Raw genomic sequence first — 23363 nt, 5'->3', positions numbered from 1 at the left:
CATCACTTTCTAGAGAGAATGCCCAGTCTGACAGCATTCAAGGTTAAACCACAGATTTAGAGACTCCATCTGGAGCTTCCACAAAAGCTCCTTTAAAACACACACACACACACACACACACACACACACACACATAGTCATGTATGTGTGCCAAGGGGCACGCAGAGGACAGCATGCACATCTTTGGTGGTGAGAACATCTTCGAAAAGCACGAACACAACTTGGGATTTTCTTTGTTGTGCTTCATGGCTTCTTTCAAAAGAGTGCAATTTCCGCTACTGTGTGTGTTTTTTTTTTTAATCACACCACTGTCTCACAGATGAAGCACACATGCCGTTTAAGCTCATAAGAATTATTTCCAGTTTGTTTATTCAATTTTTTTTTCAGCTCCAATCATTTCATGCACATCTGCGAGTGATTTAAAACAAAACAAGATGAATTTAAGTTGATTGCTCTCAAGGGAAATTACTTCTGCTATTGTCATGGTAGCCAATGGCAGGAAATAAAAATAAGAGACAGCACATACAATTTCATGTGCAATAAGACAAATTTCATCTTTGGTTAATGTTCAGTGGGCAGAGGGTTAATATTGTTTGCAAGGTGAAAGGAAGTCAGAAAGTGATTCACTAAATATAATGTTAAATGGTATTAGTATTACCAATGGTGAAAAGTGTTGAAGAACAATAGTCAATATTGGAATTTTCAGGAGCCATTACCATTACTAAATTATTAATAATGTTTCTAATTATTACCAATGTTGATAACTGTTTTTATCTTTTCTTTAGTATTTTTTTAATATATATATATATATATTTATTTTTTATTTTTTTTAAGAAACAACATTTATAAAACTGAAATCTTTTTAACATTCTAAATGTATTTACTGTTATTATACATTCATATTAGCCATTTATTTTTAATATTGTACGTTTCCTCCTAAAGCATCAATGAGTCCCTGGTTTGAGTTCCTGACAAAATCCTCCGGGTCCTGTCAGTCTTCGGGTTTCCCAGCATGCTGTGCAAGCTTGAGTTCTTCCCCACGGTGCCTTAATGATGTTGAGATCCAGTTTTGACACTTAAACTCTCACAAACGGCTACAAGCAGTCATTGATGCTCACTGCAATAGTGTAAACATTTGAGAATCATGAAAATCGTTTGTGAAAATTAAGGTATTATTTTGTCCTTGGGAGTAGTTAAATATCTGTTATCTCCTTCAGGGCAAATTTCTCAATTTAAACTTTTTTCATTTCTTTCATCCCATCTCATAGAATCTGCAAGGGGTATGTAAACTCATCAGCTGCACACTCATATATTTTCGGAAGAATTCCGTTTAATCATTACAGATTGATTGAGTTTGTGTTATGTGGGGAAACCATCAATGTGACCATCACTTTACAGTAGTACTAAAAATACTTTTATTCGGCGAGGATGCATTAATTAAAGTGACAGTAAAGACTTTTACATTATTTCAAAAGCTTTCTGTTTCGAACAAATGGCATTCTTTTAAACTTTTGGTGAGAATAGAGATAAAAAAATAAATAAATAAATAAACTTTTATAAAATCTTACCAGCCCCAAACTTTTAAATGTTATGCCAGTAAATTGCAGCAGAAAGGATTTGGCTTTAAAATATATTAATCACACAAACTATTGATAAATTAATCGATCATCAAAATAGTTTTTAGCTGCAGCCAGCCTTGAACTATTAAAGAAATCCAATCTGTGATTGTTTTCTTTGCTGTGGGCAGACGTACCACAGAACAAACAGCATGTTTGCCCTATTAACCGTGTTTGAACTTGTTAGCATGCAGGTTAGTGTTGGCTTGTAATGGTGGCACTCAATCATGAGATCTATTATAGGCTCTGTGGAGGGTGTCAGGGACATTTTATAAATGACTGCATGGAGTTTATCAATAAACTGCAGCAGTACTATTATAGTGCTGGCATTCGGATTTGGGAAAGGCTTCTGTCTGGGCTAGTGATGATGGTGACCTGTAGATTGGCAAGGGAAGACTTCTAGATGAGCTAGTAATGATAACAGATGATCTGCGGTGCAGAGAGTGTCCAGGTGGATGCCAGCGGAGCCCTGGCTTTTTAAGAAAGCAGCGCGGAGAACAGGACTGTCAGCAAAGCTCAAAGTAGAATTTATTACACCACCAGCCGATGACCTTGAGGAAAGTTTACCAATATTTCAGACCAAACGGGCAGAGAGACAGAGTGTGTGTTAGAAGAAAGTCTTCAGTTAGTTACCCCTCATTTAAACGTTCACCGTGAGCAGAAGAAAAACCCTTTCCCTCAGCACTTACAGCAGTTCTCAGAGGTAATTATAACAACTGCTCTTGTCTCTTCCTTTTTCCTCTTCCTTCTTTTGTTGCAGGCATCATGCCTTGTGTCTCCAGCTGGGTTGGAGTTCTGCCACTAGTTTAATAACACTTGTTCACAAACTTCACTTCCAGGTCCAAGAGTGCTGTCTGAGGAGTGTGGAAGACGTATGCTGTCACTGATATCTCAGACAGACACAGTTTGAGATGTAACGTCTACGGTACAGACCAAAAGTTTGGACACTCCTTCTCATTCAAAGAGTTTTCATTATTTTCATGACTATGAAACTTGTAGATTCACACTGAAGGCATCAAAACTATGAATTAAAACATGTGGAATTATATATGGAATTATATACATAACAAAAAAGTGTGAAACAACTGAAAATATGTCATATTGTAGGTTCTTCAAAGTAGCCACCTTTAGCTTTGATGACTGCTTTGCACACTCTTGGCATTCTCTTGATGAGCTTCAAGAGGTAGTCACCTGAAATGGTCTTCCAACAGTCTTGAAGGAGTTCCCCGAGAGATGCTTAGCACTTGTTGGCCCTTTTGCCTTCTGTCTGCCGTCCAGCTCACCCCCAAACCATCTCGATTGGGTTCAGGTCCGGTGACTGTGGAGGCCAGGTCATCTGGCGCACCACCCCATCACTCTCCTTCTTGGTCAAATAGCCCTTGATGCCTTCAGTGTGACTCTACAATTTCATAGTAATGAAAATAAAGAAAACTCTTTGAATGAGAAGGTGTGTCCAAACTTTTGGTCTGTACTGTATATATATACAAGGCAATGTATTATTGTTATATCCTCTATTTTGGGCAATTTTCTGAAGTGATGGCAGTTCTTGGCCAGAATGCATTGACCAATTAAATTTATTATATTTTCCAAAGCACCTTGAAATTATAGTATATATTTCATTAGTATTTTACACATTTCCTGGGATTCGAACCCATGACCTTGACCTTTCTAGTGCCATGATTTTAAATTATGAAACATATTTGGTGTCACTTACTCAGCGGTCTGGCTTCACAAGATTATCATGGTATCTACATCAGAACCGTGAGTACATTAGCATATGTCCGCATTAACATCGTGATGAATAATGGATGTGAACTGTTTTGGTACACAGAGATTAGCCAATCACAACAGAGGTCATTTGCCTATAGAAATCTTGCTGATGTAAAAGCACAAACAGCTTTTTAAAGTCTGAGAGAAGGTGAAAAATGTTTGTGAAAAGCTTAACTATGATTGTTTTTAGTACAAGAAACCTTGACTAACATTATTAGTGCACTTCAGCAGAGAGAAAAAAAAAAAAAAAACATAGAAAAGTGTGAACCGTGGCACCTTTAATCATGTCAGCTTTCAGCCAGGATTGCAGGAACAGTGTGTATTGTAAACATTTTCAGTGGTGTATTAGATTGCTTTTCAGTGTTGCTGCTGGACCGCCGCAGTGTGAGAAGCCCACAGGAATGTGTGTGTGTGTGTGTGTGTGTGCAGGTGTTTGAACTATGTGAGTATCAGTGAAGAAGGACCCAGGGGTTTAGTTCAGTAAAGCACTACTGGCACATCCAATCTCTGCCCCTCCATCACCCAGAGCTGCCATCTAATTCACACTATAGGGCAACAAAGACAAGGGACTCTCTTTCTCTCTGTTTCTCTCTGTTGCATAGTAAATGCATGGGAAAGAAGGGAAATGATACAGGGTTCCAAAATCTGAGACCATATCTTGCATTCAAAATCTAATATAAAAATGGAAATAACAAAGGTTTGATTAAATATTTTTATTAAAGAACACTTTTTAAACTCTTTCTAGGTCACCAATAAATTCAGTGAATTTGGGATCATTTTAACCCTCTTTTTTTTTTTTTTGCTACCGTTGAAGCTCAAGATACTCTTTGTGTGACTCTCAAATCTTTACGCTGATATTCGAATTAGGAATTAAAAAGTTGTATTATTAATCAATGTTAAATATCCTTTATTCACTAAATGATCATCATATGCTATAATGTTGAATTAGCAACAATTAAATATTTAAAACTGCAATTAAACATTTGTTATTATTATTATTATTATTACTAATCATTGAATATTCAAAATTTAACATTAAAATAATAATTATATCCACCATCTAAAGATCCCAGTATATAACTAGCTATATACCCTACTGCTGCCACACAATTTAAAAGAAAAGCGATTTTTATCCCACAGAAAAGGTAAAAGCTTCTTCGCTTCCATCTGTATTTGACAAGGTCAAACATTATTAGGGTAGATTTGGTTGGTGCCTGACAGAATAGGAGACTGGGCACTGTAAACCCTTTGTGCCTTTTTACTTTCCAATCTTGATTTTTAAGCTTTTTCCTCAATGTCCTCACATTTAATGCTATTTCAAGTAATATATGAAGACATTTCAGTCCAAGTAAGTTCCGGTGGAGTTCCTTTAAAAACTTTTAGGAGAGTCTTGATTGGATGGTAATACGTTGGGATGCTGCAAGTGGAATTTGAATGGGTCAGATGTTGAATGCTGAACCTTGTACGGTTTATTGTGATGGGCTGTTTTATGATTATGACGGCTGTGATTACTCTTCCATTACTCTCGGTTTCAATTACCCAAACTCGTAATGTTTGCCAGGATGATTTTATTTCATTCTGATTTGTTTATTTTTCATTGCTTCCTGAAGGCCCAGACAAGGACATCCTCTTAATCACAGGGTGTAAATACATGGGAGTATAATACAGTTTTTCAAAAATCCCCAAGTCATTCTGCTCTCACCTCCCTGATGATTTGACATCAGTAGTCATAAGGAACGACGCTTGATAAACGGAAGCCATTTGCCAGACAGGGACTGAAACTCCCCCACCTGATGAGAAGCTTCAGTGTTGCTGCTGATTTATGATGTCACAGCACCATAAAGGGCACACCGAAGCAGGAAGAGATTCATTAGGAAGCCTGTCCAGGTTTTTAGTGAAGTCCAAGAGAGGCGCTTGGAATACTGATGGGCCCTCTGATCTGTGCTTGTCTTGTCCTTAAGATCTCACTTAAATGAAGCTTCCTGAAAGCAGCACACTGGGAATCGAGAGCTCGAAAGTGACAGCGATGATCGATTGAGAAAACATAGTAAATGAATAACTTAAAAACACATATTACTGATCCAAGGACAACCATACACACGGTTGCCAAAAGTGGCCTCATTTTCTTTATCTATCTATCTATCAAGACCTTTTGCATTGAGAAATACACTCAAATTAGCCAAACAAATTACTTCGCACCATTACTAAAATTAATACAGTTTTTTTCAATTGCTTTGGCACATTTTTCGAAGCAGTCTTCAGACATCGTGTGAGACACTCTGGTCAAATTATTTAGTTGTTTTTACACCATTTAAATATTTGTTATATGCAAGTTTCATTTAATTAGTTTTTATGTTACATGCAATTTCATTTCATATTTTTTTCTATGCATATTATTATTATCATTTTTTTTTGTAAGATTACTTTCTATACCACACAATATTATGTCTGTGTATCACACTAAGCATTTTAGATACTGTACTGTACATCCTTCATCAGTAGGTGAAATGTATTGGCGAGTCTGCTTTGAATAAGAATTGTGCAATCTGCAATTTCAAAGAACCACAAAACATTAAAAAAACTGTGCTAATGATTTTGAATATCAAAAATGCCATTCTTTCATGCTCTACAGAAAGTTGAACAGCAAAAGTAAATTGACTAAACTGATGTGTGAACGAAACCCATAACTGCCATATTCAGAGACTTACCAAAGGCAAGTTGCCTCATCTTGTTTTGTAGATTAATGAGCACATTACTCATTATCCTAATTAGAGTCCTTCTGCAGTAAGTTATTTTTCCTTTGTGCATGTTCATGTTTCTTAATTTGCCCTGAGTTTAGTGTAATTAAGTGGCTTCTATGAGCAGCCAGGCATCTGTAAGCTGCTGATTGAGTATTAAAACCATCTTTAATTGCCCAGATAATTTTCAGCATCCAACATACCAGGGTCAAGTTCTAAAGTTTAAAGCATGGATAAGGTCAGGACAAAAATTGACTAGCCAGTTCCAACTCGGTCATTGCGAATGAAGTGTAAGTAGCAGAGAATGAAAGGAGGACTCATCACGTGGTGTTTATTCCACAGTCGATAGCTCTTTAAAGCTTAAAGACATCGGTGATGAACATTGATGACACAGATTTGCTCCACACCCGCATTAGTCCTCATTATCGGCACACTGTCCTGTCTATGAGAGGCCATTACCAAGCCGAAAAAGAAGGCATCTGTGGGTGGAAGCTCTTAAAAGGAAGCATGTGATGTAGGGAGGCACCGAGCAGCCCTAACGAGAGCGCTCTCCATCGCACTTCAGCTGCTCGGTGCCTCGAACGCAAATAACAGGCCACTCTAGATGGAGTTTAATGCACAACGCTCCATAATGTAGACTTCCAAGCAGCTGTACAGCGATTCTTTTAAGAAAATGTCCTGCAAGAGAGGATAAAATATGATTACTGCTAGCGCAGGGTGCCTTTAGGTAACACAAATAAGCTTAGCGATGGCGCTAGATTTCCTAGAAACTGTCGAGTTGGAGAAAAAAAAAAGTACTTAGGAGTGTAGGTTTGGAGTCTCAGCTTTTCACCTTGCAGTATTCTTGAGGGCTTTATGAATAGACCTCTAAAAGAACCCAGCTTTGTAAATCATTAGTTCTGTGCAGTCTCTGTAGATGAACATACTCATTTTTCAATATCATTCATTTCTATGGGAACTTTAAACAGGCATAATGTTGTATTATATATTGATTCTCCTCACAGCTCCTAGCATAGGTTTAACTGCCTTTCTGGCTGTTTTAAGGCGAGCCCACATATATCATTCCCTAAATGATGCTTGTGAAAGCAAAAGCTCAATGAATTATTTTTGACAGGCCAGCACAAAGTCAATAGCCCTTATTAATTACAATTGATGTAATGTATGGCAAGAATAATACATTGGGACATGGGGGAAAACAGCATAAGCCTATTGCTCTTATTTAAGAGAGGGTTTGGCTTTGAGATGAGTGTCAGGGAGGTGTGAAGGGGATCAGGGAACTGTATAGGCCCAAGTAAGGATGGGAATCAGAGGAAATCAATGCTTCTGGTTCATTAATAATTCACTATTTTCTTTAAGTCCTTGTGAAGAATAAGTGTTAGGAAAGTAAAATGGCATTAACTGCTTTCAGTTGTCTTTTGCCAAATGAGTGAATAATTTCAGATTTCAGCAAAACAGATTTAACACATCAGAAATAAATTAAATTCCTTCCAAATATTTGTTTGGCAATTTTTTTTTAATGAATGCAGAGGTGGAATGAATGCAGTAAATGAATTAGTCCTTATTATATTAAATATTGAATTGCATTTACAGGTGTGGGGTCAGTGAGATTTTAACTTGAATACTTTTATTCAACAGGGACGCATTCAATTCAGCAAAAGTGACAGTACAGGCATTTTTTTTTTTTGCTGTTCTTTTGAACTTTCTATTCATTTAAGAATCCTGAGGAAAAAACGTATTACAGTTTTCACAAACAAATATTAAACAACACGACAAAATAAATGTTTCTCGAGCACCAAATCAGAATGATTTCTCTCGGACTAAATCTAAAATATCTTAAACTGTGTTCCGAAGATGAACGGAGGTCATTAATGACATACTTTTCACTTTTGGGTGAACTAACCCTTTAAGCAATCAGGCTACACTGCTTACCCTGTATGATTTTGATTCATCAAGAAGAACTGCAGATGCTTAAAAAAAAATGTATTTTTTAATGGCAGTGATCCTTAATTATTCTTGCCGGTTCCCAACCCTAGTCATAACCTGGAGTGAGAGCAAAGCATCATGGGATTAGATAGTCCTCTAAAACTAAGCAGCCGATTCAACAGGAGACAGGGCTGCTCCACTTCAATAAACACCTGACAACCACACTGATTTCTCTCAGTCTCTCTCTCTCTCTCTCTCTCTCTCTCTCTCTCTCTCTCACTGTCCTTTATCCCTCCATCTTCCTTTTATCTTCTTACTGGCCTTGAGTCTCTCTCAGCCTTGCCCTTTCCCTCTCATTCTCACACCTGCGTGACTCGCTCTCCAATCTTGCCCTCTCACCACACTCTTTGACAGGCCATGGACAGGTTGACACTGCCTCCTGTAGCCTTACATATCATTAGGGCCGCTCTCGTCCACAGCCAGACTAGGGGGCAGTGACTCTGAAAGCCCTCTCCGGCCCGGGCTGCTTTCCTCTGGGCAGCCCTCCTGTCAGGCTTCCCTAATACCTTGTCCTGCTTGGGCAGTCAGAAGAAGACCTTCCCCTTGTCTGGAGCCTCCCTACAAGGGCCAACCAGCGGCTCATGTTGATCTATCAGCGTGACAGCAGTGTGGTCGAAGAGAAAGAGGCAAAAGGAACAGAAAAGCAGGCAGTGATGATGATTGACAGGTGGAGACTATGGAGGCTTTTTTGCTGTGTGTTTTAAATAAGACATTGAAGCCAGTTCAATTTTTGTTCAGTGAGAATTTATTAATGGTTCATTGTGTCGTGCTTCATAATAGAGCTGCAAAAGTACAAACAATGTTCCTTTGTCCCTCATTCAGATGCCTGCTATCATAAAAGGTACACCCCCGAAATTGTATATTTCATTATTGCTGAACTGAATGAAATGAAATTGACTTAAATTAAATAACTAGCAGGAATTTGCAGACGTTTAGTGGCATTCTACTCCCATATTTCATTTTCTTTTTCAAATAAGTGTATCACTTTGTATTACGCACAGCCCGAAATTACTGCCACACAGCACATTAAAGAGATTCTGATTAATGGCGTCCCTTTTCCGGGTTGCTGGTCATGTTCGTAATTTCATTTAAGCCCGGACTCATTCATTACTTTCGCTAACAATTTCTCTCTTTTTTACTTTTTTTTTTTTTTTTTTGTAGCAGACATTCACAACTTCTTTGAATTGGCCACTCTAGAAATTAAACAAAGTCAACGGAGCTTGTAAGTCATAAATTAAAATCTGTAATGGTTTTTTGCCAAAGTAGACATTGCGCTGTATTTCACACTGCAGGCTGTCTGGGATTTTTCTTCTCCCACAAGTTGCCATGTGTAATTCAGCCTTGTGGCATTTGCATATTGTCTGCTGTATGTTAACTAGCTATTAGCACTAAAAAACAGCCAGAAACATCTGGACTTGACTGTGACATCTGTCAGCGGGTGTTGATTACTGACCAAGCGTGCATTGTGTGCTGTATGTAAGTTATCACATCTGAAGCATGTGTATTGGGATACAGCCTAAATTTACTACTGTATGCAAATCCTATTTATTTTGCCAAGACAGGCTGATAAATCTTATAAACAGTGAAAATGGAGCCTGAAATTAAAAAAAAAAAAATTCTCTGTATTTTCTCTCAATTGCTTCAGCGAATCGCTTAGATTGTTTTGCAATGACAAGATGTCCCCTTCAAAGCTCTTTTTTTTCCAGCTGTGTCTGTGTGCGGCCGTGCATGTGTGTGCATAGCCAGTCCCCCTAAATGAGTCATTTATTCCTTCTGATTCACAAGCAGGTCATTCATTGCTGCATCCTTGGTCAAAGCAGAGCACAGAAAGAGAGGAAAGTAGCCTAATCGGAACACAGAACATTCTTCAGTTTAAAGGTCAAAGACTAATGATTGACTAAGATATGATTTTAAAATACTATGTGGATAAAATGTTCTAAGATTATATTTTTAAAGGGAAACTAAGTAGGAATTACTCCCATCTAGTGGTGAAATTGTATTTTGCATTCAAACTAATTTTGCTCTCCAGCGCCTCGCTTTTTCAAATGCGCGTTGCAACTACGGTAGGCGATATGTACCAAAAAGCTTTGACGGGATGTCTTCTAATAGCACTTCGTCGAGTTTTCCTTCAGGTGAACAGGTGTGTTATTTCAAACAAACTGCAACATGACAACTAACAAACGAATGTTACAGTATGAATTACTGACTGTGGAAAACATGAAATATTGTAATTAGTAGTTATGTCTTCTTTATTCGTTATATTTTCTGAATAATGTGCATTGTTAGATATAAAAAAAATATTATAATATAGACTGTAACACTGACTTACCTGTCGAGAAGAAAACTGGCCACTTCAGCGTCTCTTTTGAAATCTTTATCCAGCATTAGCTCTTTCCACCTAGAAAAAGCTTCCCCGACATTAACTCTTGTTTTCTGTAATCTACGGTCACGTTTCCTTTTACGTTCTATTTTTGACTGTTTTGGCGACGATGTTTTCTTCTCCTGTGGCGCGGCATATGTATGGTCCATAATAAGAATGCAATCCAGACTTTTAAACTTGCCGGTGCAGTTTCAAGCGCCTCTCACTGCTCTGCACCTGCGTTTCTGGCTCCGACCGGAAATGCGTTGTGGAAACGCGTTGGCTTAGTACTTTTTGTCCCTCTCTGCTATTATAGTTTTGCAAGATGGCGGAACTACATGGAAGCCTCCGTGGACCTACCCGTCCCATGTATATAAAGATAATAAATTCTTCATTTACGAGGATTAGTTTAAACATTGGCATAGGTATTTGTACACCATTGAGGGCATATTTATGAATAAAAATATTGATTTTAGATAATAAAATACCTAAAAAGTTACTTATTGTCCCTTTAAGCTATATTTGAGTGGAGAAGGATGGTATTTTCAGTGTCTCAAAGTAGTTCAGTTCGCAGTAATCTGTAAGTGATGTGAGTAAGTCACCTGTAATGTGTGTCTTCCCAATATTTTAATGAGAAGAGCTTAGGAGTTTGCAAATAAAGACAATGGAAGCAATCAAAATCAACAAAAGAGCAAAGATATGCAAGTGCTATAAAAGTCTCAAGAAAACAAATACTGTAGATACTGTAGAATACAAAAAAGAATAGATAAGCTAGTGTTAGTATTTTTTTAAGAAAACAAGCAGTTAGTAAATGAATAGAGTGCAAGTCTGAAAGAGCAAAGTTTTTTTAAGAATAGAATTTAAGTAGAGTGTGCTATTTTTTATCTCAATTGCAGTTTTTATCAGAAAAATCACATAGATTTTTTCTTCCCAAATCTTTTTTTTCACCTCAAACTAGTAAACTCAATACTATATTTTAAAGAAATGTTACATTTTGTAGCCATCATTGTAGGTTCCCAGACAATAAAGTATTTAAACTGGTTGTTTGTTAAAAAAGTAAAGAACAAAATTCATGTTTGGCTTGTGAATAATTTGTTTTGGCTGAAAAATTTCCCAGAACAGTGACACGGTTTTATATATAATGGGTCATACGTTCACTCTCACAGATAAAATGTAAAGTTCCTATCTGTGTCTATTTTGGTTTATGTCCACTTCTTCATATCGGAGTGTCTCATCAGTCTCCATATTACTTTCTGTCTGAGGTGAAATCGATGTTTCTGCTGGAGGCTTTGCTATTGAGGTTGTGATAGCATGCCACTGCTAGTGCTGTCTTCCAGAAACTGTGAGGGAGATATCACATATAGGATACAAGCAGTGCCTGCTCTGTGAAGAACTTTGGCACTTCTTTTATGATGCAATAGATTTGAGAAAAGAAGTGAAAAAGTTGAACTTTAGTTCCGTTCTCTGAAACAATATCAGAGGTCTGTTAGCTCAAGTTATGGTCATTAAAGTGTTCTTATTCACTTGTACTGTCCGTGTCATTTTGCATCAAAAGAACTTTAGTGTCCCACTCTCACATACTGTAAACCTGATTTCCATTTTATGGTTTGAAAGGATATAGAAACTGAAACATTTAACATTTAAAACAGAACATAATGTTTCTGTGCAGATCGAGCACATTTTGTAGCTTTATAGCAGGTAAGTGCTGAATAAGTTACAATGTTCTTTGAAGTCCAGAGTTTCATTGAAGTCAGTTTACTCGTCTGTTATCTTGATTATGATTCTGGGCAGATATTTTCTATGCAGACAAACGTCAAACAAGTGCATCTTCCCTATACTTGAATGGAGAAAGAATTAAATCTCTTTAATGTTTGTCACATTTCACACCAGCAATAAAATGTGACAACAGTGGTAATCACGAATTGTGCTTCTTTGCACAAGGTAATATGGATATGCTTTCCACAATAAAAATACAAATGCAAATAAGATTATTTTTATGTATTGCAGAGTTATATTGTACAATTTAATTGTCCATTCTCATTACCTCTGTTTATAGTTTATCTTTTCCATCATCTACTGTAACACTCACTTCAACTCAAATTAATCTTTGAAACACTGATAATTTAATTACACTGTTAAATCGAATCTGTTACAGATGTGAAAATATATATATATATATATATATTTAACATTTTACATTGTAATTGTTTGCTTCATCTCTTGCATTAGTTTTTAGCTTTTTATTTTTATTTCATTTAGACAAAATAGTATATCATTTTCAATTGCCCGTTATCATCCATATCATAAAAATAATTATCAGCTTCTTGGTATCAATCGGAATTGTGATATTTATAATAAAAAAAATTAACACTAATAATTAAATAAATAGCATAGGGGGAAAAATTTAAACTTGAGTCTTTAACTCATGTGTTACTGAAATAGAAATACAATTAAAAAATAAATGATACAGATGAACTAAAGAAAAAGAAAAAGTACAATTAATTGAAAAAATAAAGCTAAAAAAAGCCTGAACTTGAGAGCTAAATAAAAATCAAAACTCAATTAAAAACCCAAAGCTATAATTACCTTTGTGGCACCCTTCCAAAATGAGCTAAGATGTAACATTAAGATACTAATATACGTACCTTTAATAAGCAGCCTTTTTGGGTCAGTAGGATACAAAGGAATATTAAAGTAGGTCTCTACAGTGAGTTAAAGACTCAAGACTATTTAATTTGAAAGGGTGCAAAGCTTTCGACAGCTTTTGTACCTTTTTTTTCCTGTGTAGAGACCCACTTTAATATTCCAGTTAGTTCTGACATCTCTTTTCTTTTCTGTGTCAGTTACAGACTGTCGTATCCTGGAGAATCTTCAGCGCTATGCCTCCCCAACTTACCTGCCTGTCAACTACCAGCTCCTCAACACAGAGTCCTCCTTTTTTCTTAAGGAGGCCACCCAGGACTTCATGCGCAACTCTAGCTTCCTCTCCAGAACAGAGCTGTTCTTCATCCACCAGGCCAGGAGACCTCCCATCATCAATGCCACGTATGGAACCCTTGCGGTGGAAGAGCCTATTCCTTTGGATCTCCTCCAGATGCCTGGCTCCTTTGTGACTTCTTCAACCCTCTTTACTTTCAACTGGAAAGTACAAACCTTTGTTCTCAACGAAAGGATTTACCTGAACAAACCCAAGGTTCAGGTCTTGTTTTACATCACTGGGAGGGACTGGGATGACTACAGCACCGTGGACAAACTCCCCTGCGTACGGATGTTCGCATTCCACGAAACCCAGGAGGTCCGTGGGAGCTGCAGGTTGCGAGGGGACATCGGTGTCTGCGTCGCTGAGCTCGAGCCTCTTCCTGGGTGGTTTGCCCCTCCTAGTGTTGTCCCTGGACGCCAGAGGGGTCCGGATATGTCTGAAGGAACGCCTATTGAGCTTTACTACAGCCTTCGGGCCGTAGAAGTAGGAGGCTGTCTTTCTGAGGAGTTAGGGGCCAAGAGCTCCGCTCACTCGGAACAAGAGGGATTGTTTGGGTCGCCGACCTCTACACCCATGAGGCGCATTGGGAGTGTAAGATTATTCCAGAATCCATCTGCTCCGGAATTATCAGAGCAGCGTTTGGATGGGAATTTTGCAGTGTTGGTACCATCCACACCAGTTCGGCAAAGGGACACAGTATCAGCATATGTTGCAGCTTCGCCGTACTCACCTGTGGAGATGTTCACTCTCAGGTAAGAGATCTTCAGATGCAAGCATCTCTGCTGCATTAGCAGATAATTATCCACATGACAACTTTACCAGGGGACTTTGTGTCTGGTAGTCTAGAGTGGGATGTAACGATATTATCAATATCGTGATAACAAAACTTGATATTACCATTCACATGACGACATAAAACGATAGGTCTTCTGGGCAAATAAATTTAGGCCTAGTTTTTTAAATACATTGAAACTTCTTATTCTAACATAAAAGTTGTGTTTTGGGCTATTATGCTTTGACATAGTATCTGTCAAACTAACTAAATCCGAAAGTACAATATGGAGTAATCCCTACATCAAGCATGCACGTCATTCAGGCGATCAGCTGATCATGGCGATCGTGCCTCAGAATGGATGAATGCAGTCAACTCATTTATCACATGTGCTGCGAGTTTAGCACACTTTTGGGAACACAACGGCCACTATCTATGCTTCATTTTCACGGCAGATGATTACAGCATTTCACTAGATTTGTAGTGATTCGCGTTTTTGTAAGCATGTTTTCACTGAAGCTGGAGATTTCCGTCAAATTAAAACTTAAAAGTGCAGTATGAACTGCAGACACAGAGCGGTTTAAATGTAGCCCAAATTCAAAATATCTCTTGCAAGGGTAGAAATTAGGAAAGAAGTATTGTAATTTCCCTACTTTAATGTATGGCAAAAATAATATACATATATATTATTTGTTTTAATTTATTTTACAGTGCAATTGTTTTTAAAATATATTTTTATTACTGTCATTGCTTTTGTTGTTATTATTATATTCTATTTTTTTTTTTCCTTCCTAAAACACCAGTGTGAATTTAATTTAGTTTGAGAAAGTATATCTCAAATAAAAAAAAATTCAGACTTAAGTTTTCTTAGTTAAGAGCATGGGTTGGAGCTCTCAATTTTGAACTCGCAAAATGCATTAGACCGAAAAATTTACTTTAAAATGTTTTTTTTTTATTTTTATTTAAATATTGCAGTAAATATCATATCATGGATTCATAACACATTATTATCGTATCATGAGATTTTGATATCATTACATCCTTAGTATAGAGTTCTTAAAATAACAATTTTTCTTAGTGTTACAAATGTTTTAACAATCTAAAGAACCTTTTGTGCATTGGAAGTTCTTTGGATGTTCTGGCAACCATAACGATTGGAATGTTTAATTTTAAGAGCGTAGTAAAGGTTTTAAATGCCACTGAAAGCTTTATTATTGACGTCACATCATTTTATCAGCAAAGTTAAATAACAATTCGCTATACAGCTTCACAGATGTATTAAAGCCATTTGCTGTGTTTTTTTTATTCTGTTATTTTAATACAAACTAATCATATTCTGCCCAGTTATCAGACTTCGCACCTCTTGGATCTCCATATTTGGTCGCATATTTTCCTTGGCGTAATCATTTGGCTTTTGAAATGATTGTGATTAATTCCGGCTTGTGTGCCCGAGATGAATTTTCACTTCATGGTTCCTTTACTTAATTTAACTATGCTTTTTGTTTACCATGGCACAGAGAAAGACATCTTCATTTTCAGGTGAAAACATCCAGCCGCACTGAATCTGCGGGTACTAATTAGAATTAGCAGATGCGGCTAAGTGATTTGGGTAATTAACACACAATGCAAATGAGGATGCCATCAATTAGAATGCGCCTCCATTAGCTTAATGACTGCAAGCTCGTCCGATTGTAATCACAGTGGGCGAGAACATTTATAAACCATATGAGACCAAACCTGACAAGAGGTCAAGCCAATTTGTTAACCTTGCATGTGAACGCAAGCTAAGAGTCACTGGCAGAGATAAGAGTTGAAGAAAATCAGCTAGGACTGTATATAAATGTCATCTGGGGTTTTCTGCTGACTCCTTGGCTAAACTTGAAGAAAATAGTGTGAAAGGGCAAATCAGAGATGTACTTGTATTCGTGCCAACTTTTGTGTGAATGCATTTATGTTTGGTTTGTCTAAAGATATGTTTAGTGATCAGCAACGATTATACTAAGATGAGCTGATAGAACGAGACCGGTTTTCATGAATAAAATAATTTGTGGTTGTGTAGTTATGCAATATGCATGTTGAAAGTTCTGTATGATCAGCAAAACCGTGCTTTCATTATCTCAAGCACAACATTATCATCTGATGAATTATTGATGTACAGCTTTAAATTAAATCAGTATTAAATAGCCTACAGAAGATCATTAAAGGAACTTGAAAGAAACAAATGCACTAATTCTGAGTATTAATGATCCATTTAATGTTTTTCATGAGCTGCTGAGTATGTAAGTCTCAATTGAGCCATGATATCATGACGTCTGTTTTCATAATGTTTCATGATTTTTTATTTTTTTTTAAGTGTGAAGAGAGAGTGGTTCGTATATCTATTCTGGATGAAAATTTGACACAGACTAATTAAAGTCTGCTTGAATTACCATAAATAATATTCATGTTGCAAACCATACAAAATATTTGGATTTTGTTATTTTGAGTTTCATATCCGTTGCTGCTTAATCTACTTTACAGTTATTTTCTAATTAGATTAAAATTGCCTATGTTTTCTAAAATCACTTTTGCTTATTTATATACTGCATATTGCTTTAGCAGGCACTCACTAAGATTTTATGACAAAATTTCTGTATATGGCTGGATGTTTTTTTTCTACCTTTTTCACTGTATCTTTTTTGGTTATTTATTTGAAGTTTTCTCAGCAGTAAAAAATAAAAAAATAAATAAATAAAAAAATGAAGAAATGCATCCAAATCTGGTTATAATAATTATTACTTTAGGCTGTGTGGAAAGCGTCCCACAGATACTGTATTAAGTCAGGCCTGTGAAACATCCACCCCCTTACTCGAAAATAAGCAATCAGTCCATCCCAGAGTAAAGAGTCTTATTCTAGCTGGAAGAGGGCTAATCTTCAGTAACTCTGAATCTACGCACACATTTGTTTTTCTATCATAATGGGGACTTTATATTGACTTTCAATCCACAATATAGGCAAAGACTGATGCACACACACTCACCGGGTGGATGAAGATACAGAAAGCAATTTTGTTGAAATGATTTTATTTCTCTTCTCATGCATAATCCTTTTAGTTCAGTGGAGGTGTCATTGCTTTTTTGATTCAAAAGGTGTCCACTTTTAAAATCATTTTGGCAGAAATTCAACTCAGAAAGAAGCATTAGCTTTTAAAAAATGAACATATAATCTACTACTGCTGCAGAGTGCAATGCACCACGTCTGTACATAATTAGTTGAAGCCTGCTACTGTAAAGCTTGGAAACTGTGAGTCATACAGTGTTCAGAAATGGTGCTTTTATCTTGCTGTTGCCATTGTGTTTAATAGCTCTACAGTGATTGGTGAATATAATCATTATGGCTGTCAATGCGTGTTAGCTTACTATAAGGTGATCAAATGTAAACCTCACCCCATCTGCAGAATTGTATTTCAGTATACTGTATTTGAAATAGTATGTACCTGGTTGTTCTAGTAAATGCAATTTATTGCTGAATATCTGCATTTAGTGTGAAGTAGTGTGAAATACTGGTGAATATTTTCAATGCAACTAGGGAAATGCAATGTTTATAACGTCTGATAATGTAAATTATAGATTTTTTTTTTTTTTTTTTTTTTTTGTATACCAGTGTTCAAAGGTTTGGGATAAGTTTTTTTTTTTTTTTTTTTTATAATAATGCATTAAATTCATCAAAGACATTTTTATGAAAATTCTTTACTTTATTTCTGTAAAGAAGTTTGAACTTTCTATTCATCAAAGAATCCTGAAAAAAATCTATCACAGTGTCCACAAAAATATTAAACATAAACCATATAAGGATCATGTGATACTGAAGTAATGATCCTGAAAATTCAGCTTTCCCATCACAGGAATAGATTTTAAAGTATATTAAAATAAAAAAAAGCTATTTTTTAAATGTAAAATTGCACAATATTACTGTTTCTTCTATATCTTTGATTAAATAAACACAGCCTTTGTTGAGCATAAAAGACCAAAAATATCTTTACAAATCTGACCGACACCAAACATTTGAACTGTAGATTATATCAAATATGGATGTCAGAATAACTTTTATAGGAGTAAAAGCCTACTTTTAAATAGTACTTTTTTGTCTTCATTGAAGAAAAAAATATATATTTTTGCTCACATAAGAGTGTGTTCTCTACTAAAGAGTCAGAGTCAGATATAGAAATCCAACTTTCTTAAGTCACCGGGCACGGACACTGTATTGGTCAATTAGATTCCCACTACAACATTCAGCGCTTGAAACGTGTGCAAGCATCTTCCTCTCTGATAAAGGACAATAGATTTTCAATTTCAGTACCTCTTTTAAGCAACTTATTATGCACCTTTCTGCACTTAAACTGAAGTAATAAAGGTTCAGGCACAGAGTCACAGCTGGTACTGACTCTGTATTTGAGTCTCTTGCAGTCTAGTGCAATCTTTTCTATCAAATGACATGGCATCCAATAGGTACCATCTGTTTTATAAATATATATATATATATATATATATATATATATATATATATATATATATATATATATATATATATATATATATAAGGCATTGTTGAAACACAACACACTTCACATTAATTTATTTCCCTCATCACAATCAATAGCTAAATCTTGCATCGCTCTATCTGTAATACACTTGTTCTGATTGAAGGTAACTGGAGGATTGCATGTAGGTTGCTAAGCTGCTTTTATTTCCGTGTCTATCAGCAAAATTTTTCAATTTCAGCTTCAAGATGAAAGCAGCAACTATTATTCCCCATGCTTTATATGCAGGCTGTTTTTATTCTCATGGCTGACTAAAGGAAATTCCTGACTTTTGCAAGAAAACTATTTAAACGAGCCATTTGAGTTTCTAAAAAAGAATTAAGAGGGAAGAAAATGCTTGTTTGAATCTGCTCCCTGTTCTGGATCTGGCGGTTTGCTCTAAGTTTTTGTTGTGTGTCAACATTGCACTCTAATCTGTCTTCTTTATCTATGTCACCTGTGTCTGCTGAGGTAACCCCACTGGTATTTTACCCTATATAAAAATAGAGTTTTTTATTTTACTTTATGTTTTTACTGAAGCGTCACAAATTATACCATTTTAAAGCTTGAGTGTGAATTATACATCATTTGGGTAATCATAAATGGCTGACATAAACAGAATAATAATTTTTCCTCCTCAAAAGCAGCTTTTGTACTAGACTGAAATAGGTAATCCTACCATATTTATGAAAAGGGGTAGAAATGCATGAATGTTTATGAGTAATCTAAACTTATCATTAAAGTCGACCATACTGTCTTTGGATATTGCTTACTGATAGAGAGAAGGAATACAGACTACATTACATGAAAATAGCCTGCATCTGAGATAAACGAACAAGACCATGAATAACTAGTCTAGGATTATGACCTTGTTCAGATTTGAATCAATGTAACATTTCCTTATATCTTTTAAGGTCACTTTCTGTATTATGAGAGTAATTTTGCTGAGTTTCATTGACCACACTGAGACTTTATTTCAAACCTTGGCCTTTATCTTGCAATCTTCACTTACATTTTCATTCAGTGAGTAAAAAAGATACAATTCTGTCGTCTTTTACTCACCATCATGTAGTTAAAACCCATTTGAGTTTCTTTCTTAATATCTTCTTCTGTGAAAATCCTTACATTTGTACTGATCGTTTTGTCCTAATACTGTAACTGAAGTTTCAAAAAGGACATAAACTACTGTAAAAGTATGGTCTATGCAGCCTGTTCCCTTTTGTGATCCCCAGAACAAAAATAACAGGTTTAAGGGCATGCATTTTACTGCACTGATTTAAACTGTTTAAACTGGTTCAACTGATTCACTGAAAAAGAATCACACGAGACAAAAAATGATGACAATCTTTCCAATTTTCTTTGAACAAGTCTTTCAAACAGAATTGGGCTTGATTGTGTTCCACAAAGATGTTCAGAAATTCAGCGTGACGTTCAATGGCAGTCATCCAGAAGATTTATCCATTATACAATGATTTCTGAAAAGCTGTCCATCAATGAGGTCACAAAATCATGGCACTTCTGCAGGCATCATAAGTCAAGTGTGATTTATGATGGGTGATGGACTAGCAATAAACACTTTAAGGGGGGTAAATATTTACAGCTGCAGCTCATAAGTATCCAGTCATAATAATGACTGTTCATTGAAATTAAAAAGAAACAAGTAACACAATGACTTAAGCATGACATTTTGAAGTCTAAAATAGTACCTTATTAAGTTTACTGGCTGAATATTTGTGGCATTTCGCCAGTCTTTTGCTATACTTTGGCTGTGAAAGAGCTGGCAGGATGAATACTTGTGTTTCTCAAACAGTTTTTGTTATTTTAAACATTCACCCCCCTCTAAGAACAATCTACAGAGCATTTGGATGCTGAACATTTGATTCAGAGGCTGTCGGGCTGTGCTTAATAGAAAAGAGTGAGATGAGATTTATACTCATATATGTGTGTGTGTGTGTGTGTGTGTGTGTGTGTGTGTGTGTGTGTGTGTGTGTGTGCGTGTTTTCATCAAGCAAGTGTTTGAATAGCAAAAGCAGAGCTTACTTAAAGGGAATCAGTTTGCCCCATCTTTAAAAGGAAGTGCATCAGTGGGCACATTATCTATGATTGCTGTCCATCAGTGTGTATAATGAGGCACAGTTAGCTACTGCAGTCACGTGACCCTCAGCTGGACCCGTCAACAGCTGCAGTGCACTGGCCAGCACTCTGGATGTGTTACACATAACACAAGCTACTTCATCTCATTTGATGATTTTCTCTTGGAACTTGGACAAAAAACAAAAGAGATGATTATTCATAACAAATGTCTAGCATCTGTGCAAAAACCAATTCACAGCATGTAACAACACTCAAAACAGACTTAAAACTAGTATTATGAAATTGATTGGGGTTCTGGTTTCTGAATGCTCAATACAGAATTGAAGTCATGCTAAAATGTATAAGCTGACTGCTATAGTGACATCTCTGTATAGTAGAGCATGGCATTAATACACTAAGGTCGTGGATTTCAATTCAGAGTACGCATGTCATCAATATATTATGAGTGACTTTTGATTAAAGCATCTGCCAAATGCATAAATGTAAATGTTAACGGATATATTCTGTAGCACAGGGAACCCCTAAGGGTTGCAATTAGGTACTAGTGAGTCTGCTGGAAATTTTAGGGAGATGGAAAAAATGTTGAGTTGGACCAGTGTTTACTGTGGAAAAGGCCTTTAAATTCAGTGTATTTCCCTTTCAGTGTATTTAAATTCAGTGTATTGGCCTTTCCCACAATAAATACTGGTCCTAATCAACCATATCATATATATATATAATTCTTAATAATATTTTGTATTTTATTATTATTATTATTATTATTTTGCTTTAGTATTGTACAATCAGAACAAACATGTCAATGTTGTTTTTAATTTAACTTTTAAACAATGTTCTTAATGTTCATAATATATTAAACTCATTATTTTTCTGAAATACTTTAGTACAAAATGAATCATAGATTATATAGCTGAAGCTAAATAGCCTTTGTATTTCAGAAAGAGAGTTATTTTTGTGGGTCCTTGGTTTTGAAAACCTTGATGATGTCCCTTATGATGGAAATGCAATTTTAAAAGGAATGGTTTACTCAAAAAGAAACAGTTGCTGAAAATGTATTCACCCTCAGGCCGTCCAAGATGTACTGCAGATGACTTTCTTCATCAGAAAAGAATTGGAGAAATGTAGGATTACAGTGTGTGTGTGTGTGTGTGTGTGTGTGTCTATATAGGAAGAGTTCAGATGCAAAAGCCTCTAAATGCCATCTGAAATTTTCATCTAAAATTAGGATTTTTATTAAGCTCCTATGCTTAGGTTGAGTCATTTAACTTAAATGGCAATGTGGAGGTCCTTTTCCAGGATATTAAAGTGAAATAACTGAATATAAATATAGGAGCCTGATAAAAATCCTAATTTTAGATGAAAATTTCAAATGGCACTTAGAGGCTTTTGCATCTGAACTCTTCAATAAATCCTCTTACATCAAAACTGTTTTCATAACCATTACCAATTTCAAAATTATGACACTCCTGATTTTATTTTAAAAATGTAAAAAAAAATGTTGCAGTCTCATTTAGAGTCACTGAATATTTGTTCTCTGACACTAAAAGATCCTTGTCCTCAAACATAAGGAACTTGCCCTTTACGAAAACAAATGGACTCCTACTTAATAAAACAACTGCTAATTGGAAACCCTTTGCTCAGCAGCTATATTCCTTGCCACGACCAGTCCTCTGGCCTCTCATCAACATCTGATTCTTCTACTTTCTGTTTTTCAGCTCATCGTAACTCAGAAACCCTCACTAATGCGTTCAAACTCCAGGACCATCTAATTAACAGAACGAGCAGAGCCAAACTGGCACCAGCTCAAGCACCTGCATATTTTGAACTATTCCTTAACACTGATGAATACTTGATTACGACTGGCTAGCGAGAGCTCATTATTTCTGTATACTGAGTGATGTTTAGTCACATCCAAGTTTCTTTGGAAATTACATCAACCCGTATATACAGATAGTCTGGTTGCTAGGTAATTGTAGTTAGAGCTAAGAAGAATCTTAGCGGTGAAAGGCAGAAACGAGCTTCATGAAACTGAAACGTTTCTCTTGTCAAACATCTGTGGGATATGAAGGATGAGGTGCGCTGTGGATACTTACAAAAAAAAGATCCAGACACTATAGAGTCAGTTTGCAGCAGCTGTTCTGTATCGTAAGCCATACTCAAATCTTTTCTACATAAAACATTGATTTTGTTTGTTTAATCATTTTTATTCAAACGTGTACTGTAAATGATACAAGTAAATCATAACATTGTAATATACAGCCTAACATGTAGATATTCATTTTGAGATTGGCTAAAGAGTGCATTTAACTGCTATTATATTATTCATGAATTATTATTTGTTTTTTGAATAATAATTTTAAGTGAAAATAGCCTACAGCAGAGATAATCTAAATGTAAAAAAAACTGGCAAATTAGCATATACAATTAAATATGCAACATAAGACAATGTATATGCAATATCAGCTAAAGCCAATAATAAAAAATAAATAAAAAAT

At 35.9% G+C, this 23363-nt stretch overlaps 1 protein-coding gene across 1 annotated transcript in view; it reads left to right on the top strand.

Moving 5' to 3' along the window:
• The window catches only part of LOC113107395 (transmembrane protein 132C), a 210893-nt gene that overhangs the window by 51707 nt on the left and 135823 nt on the right, over positions 1 to 23363 (top strand). The window contains exon 2 of the mRNA XM_026269881.1: positions 13310 to 14198. Coding sequence (XP_026125666.1) covers positions 13310 to 14198 — 889 coding nt within the window. The remainder of the gene's footprint in view (positions 1 to 13309; positions 14199 to 23363) is intronic.

This window comes from Carassius auratus, chromosome 8, assembly GCF_003368295.1.
Source record: "Carassius auratus strain Wakin chromosome 8, ASM336829v1, whole genome shotgun sequence".
NCBI classification, from domain to species: Eukaryota; Metazoa; Chordata; class Actinopteri; order Cypriniformes; family Cyprinidae; genus Carassius; species Carassius auratus.
Note: the sequence above shows the minus strand (reverse complement) of the source record. Positions and strands in the feature narration are given on the sequence as shown.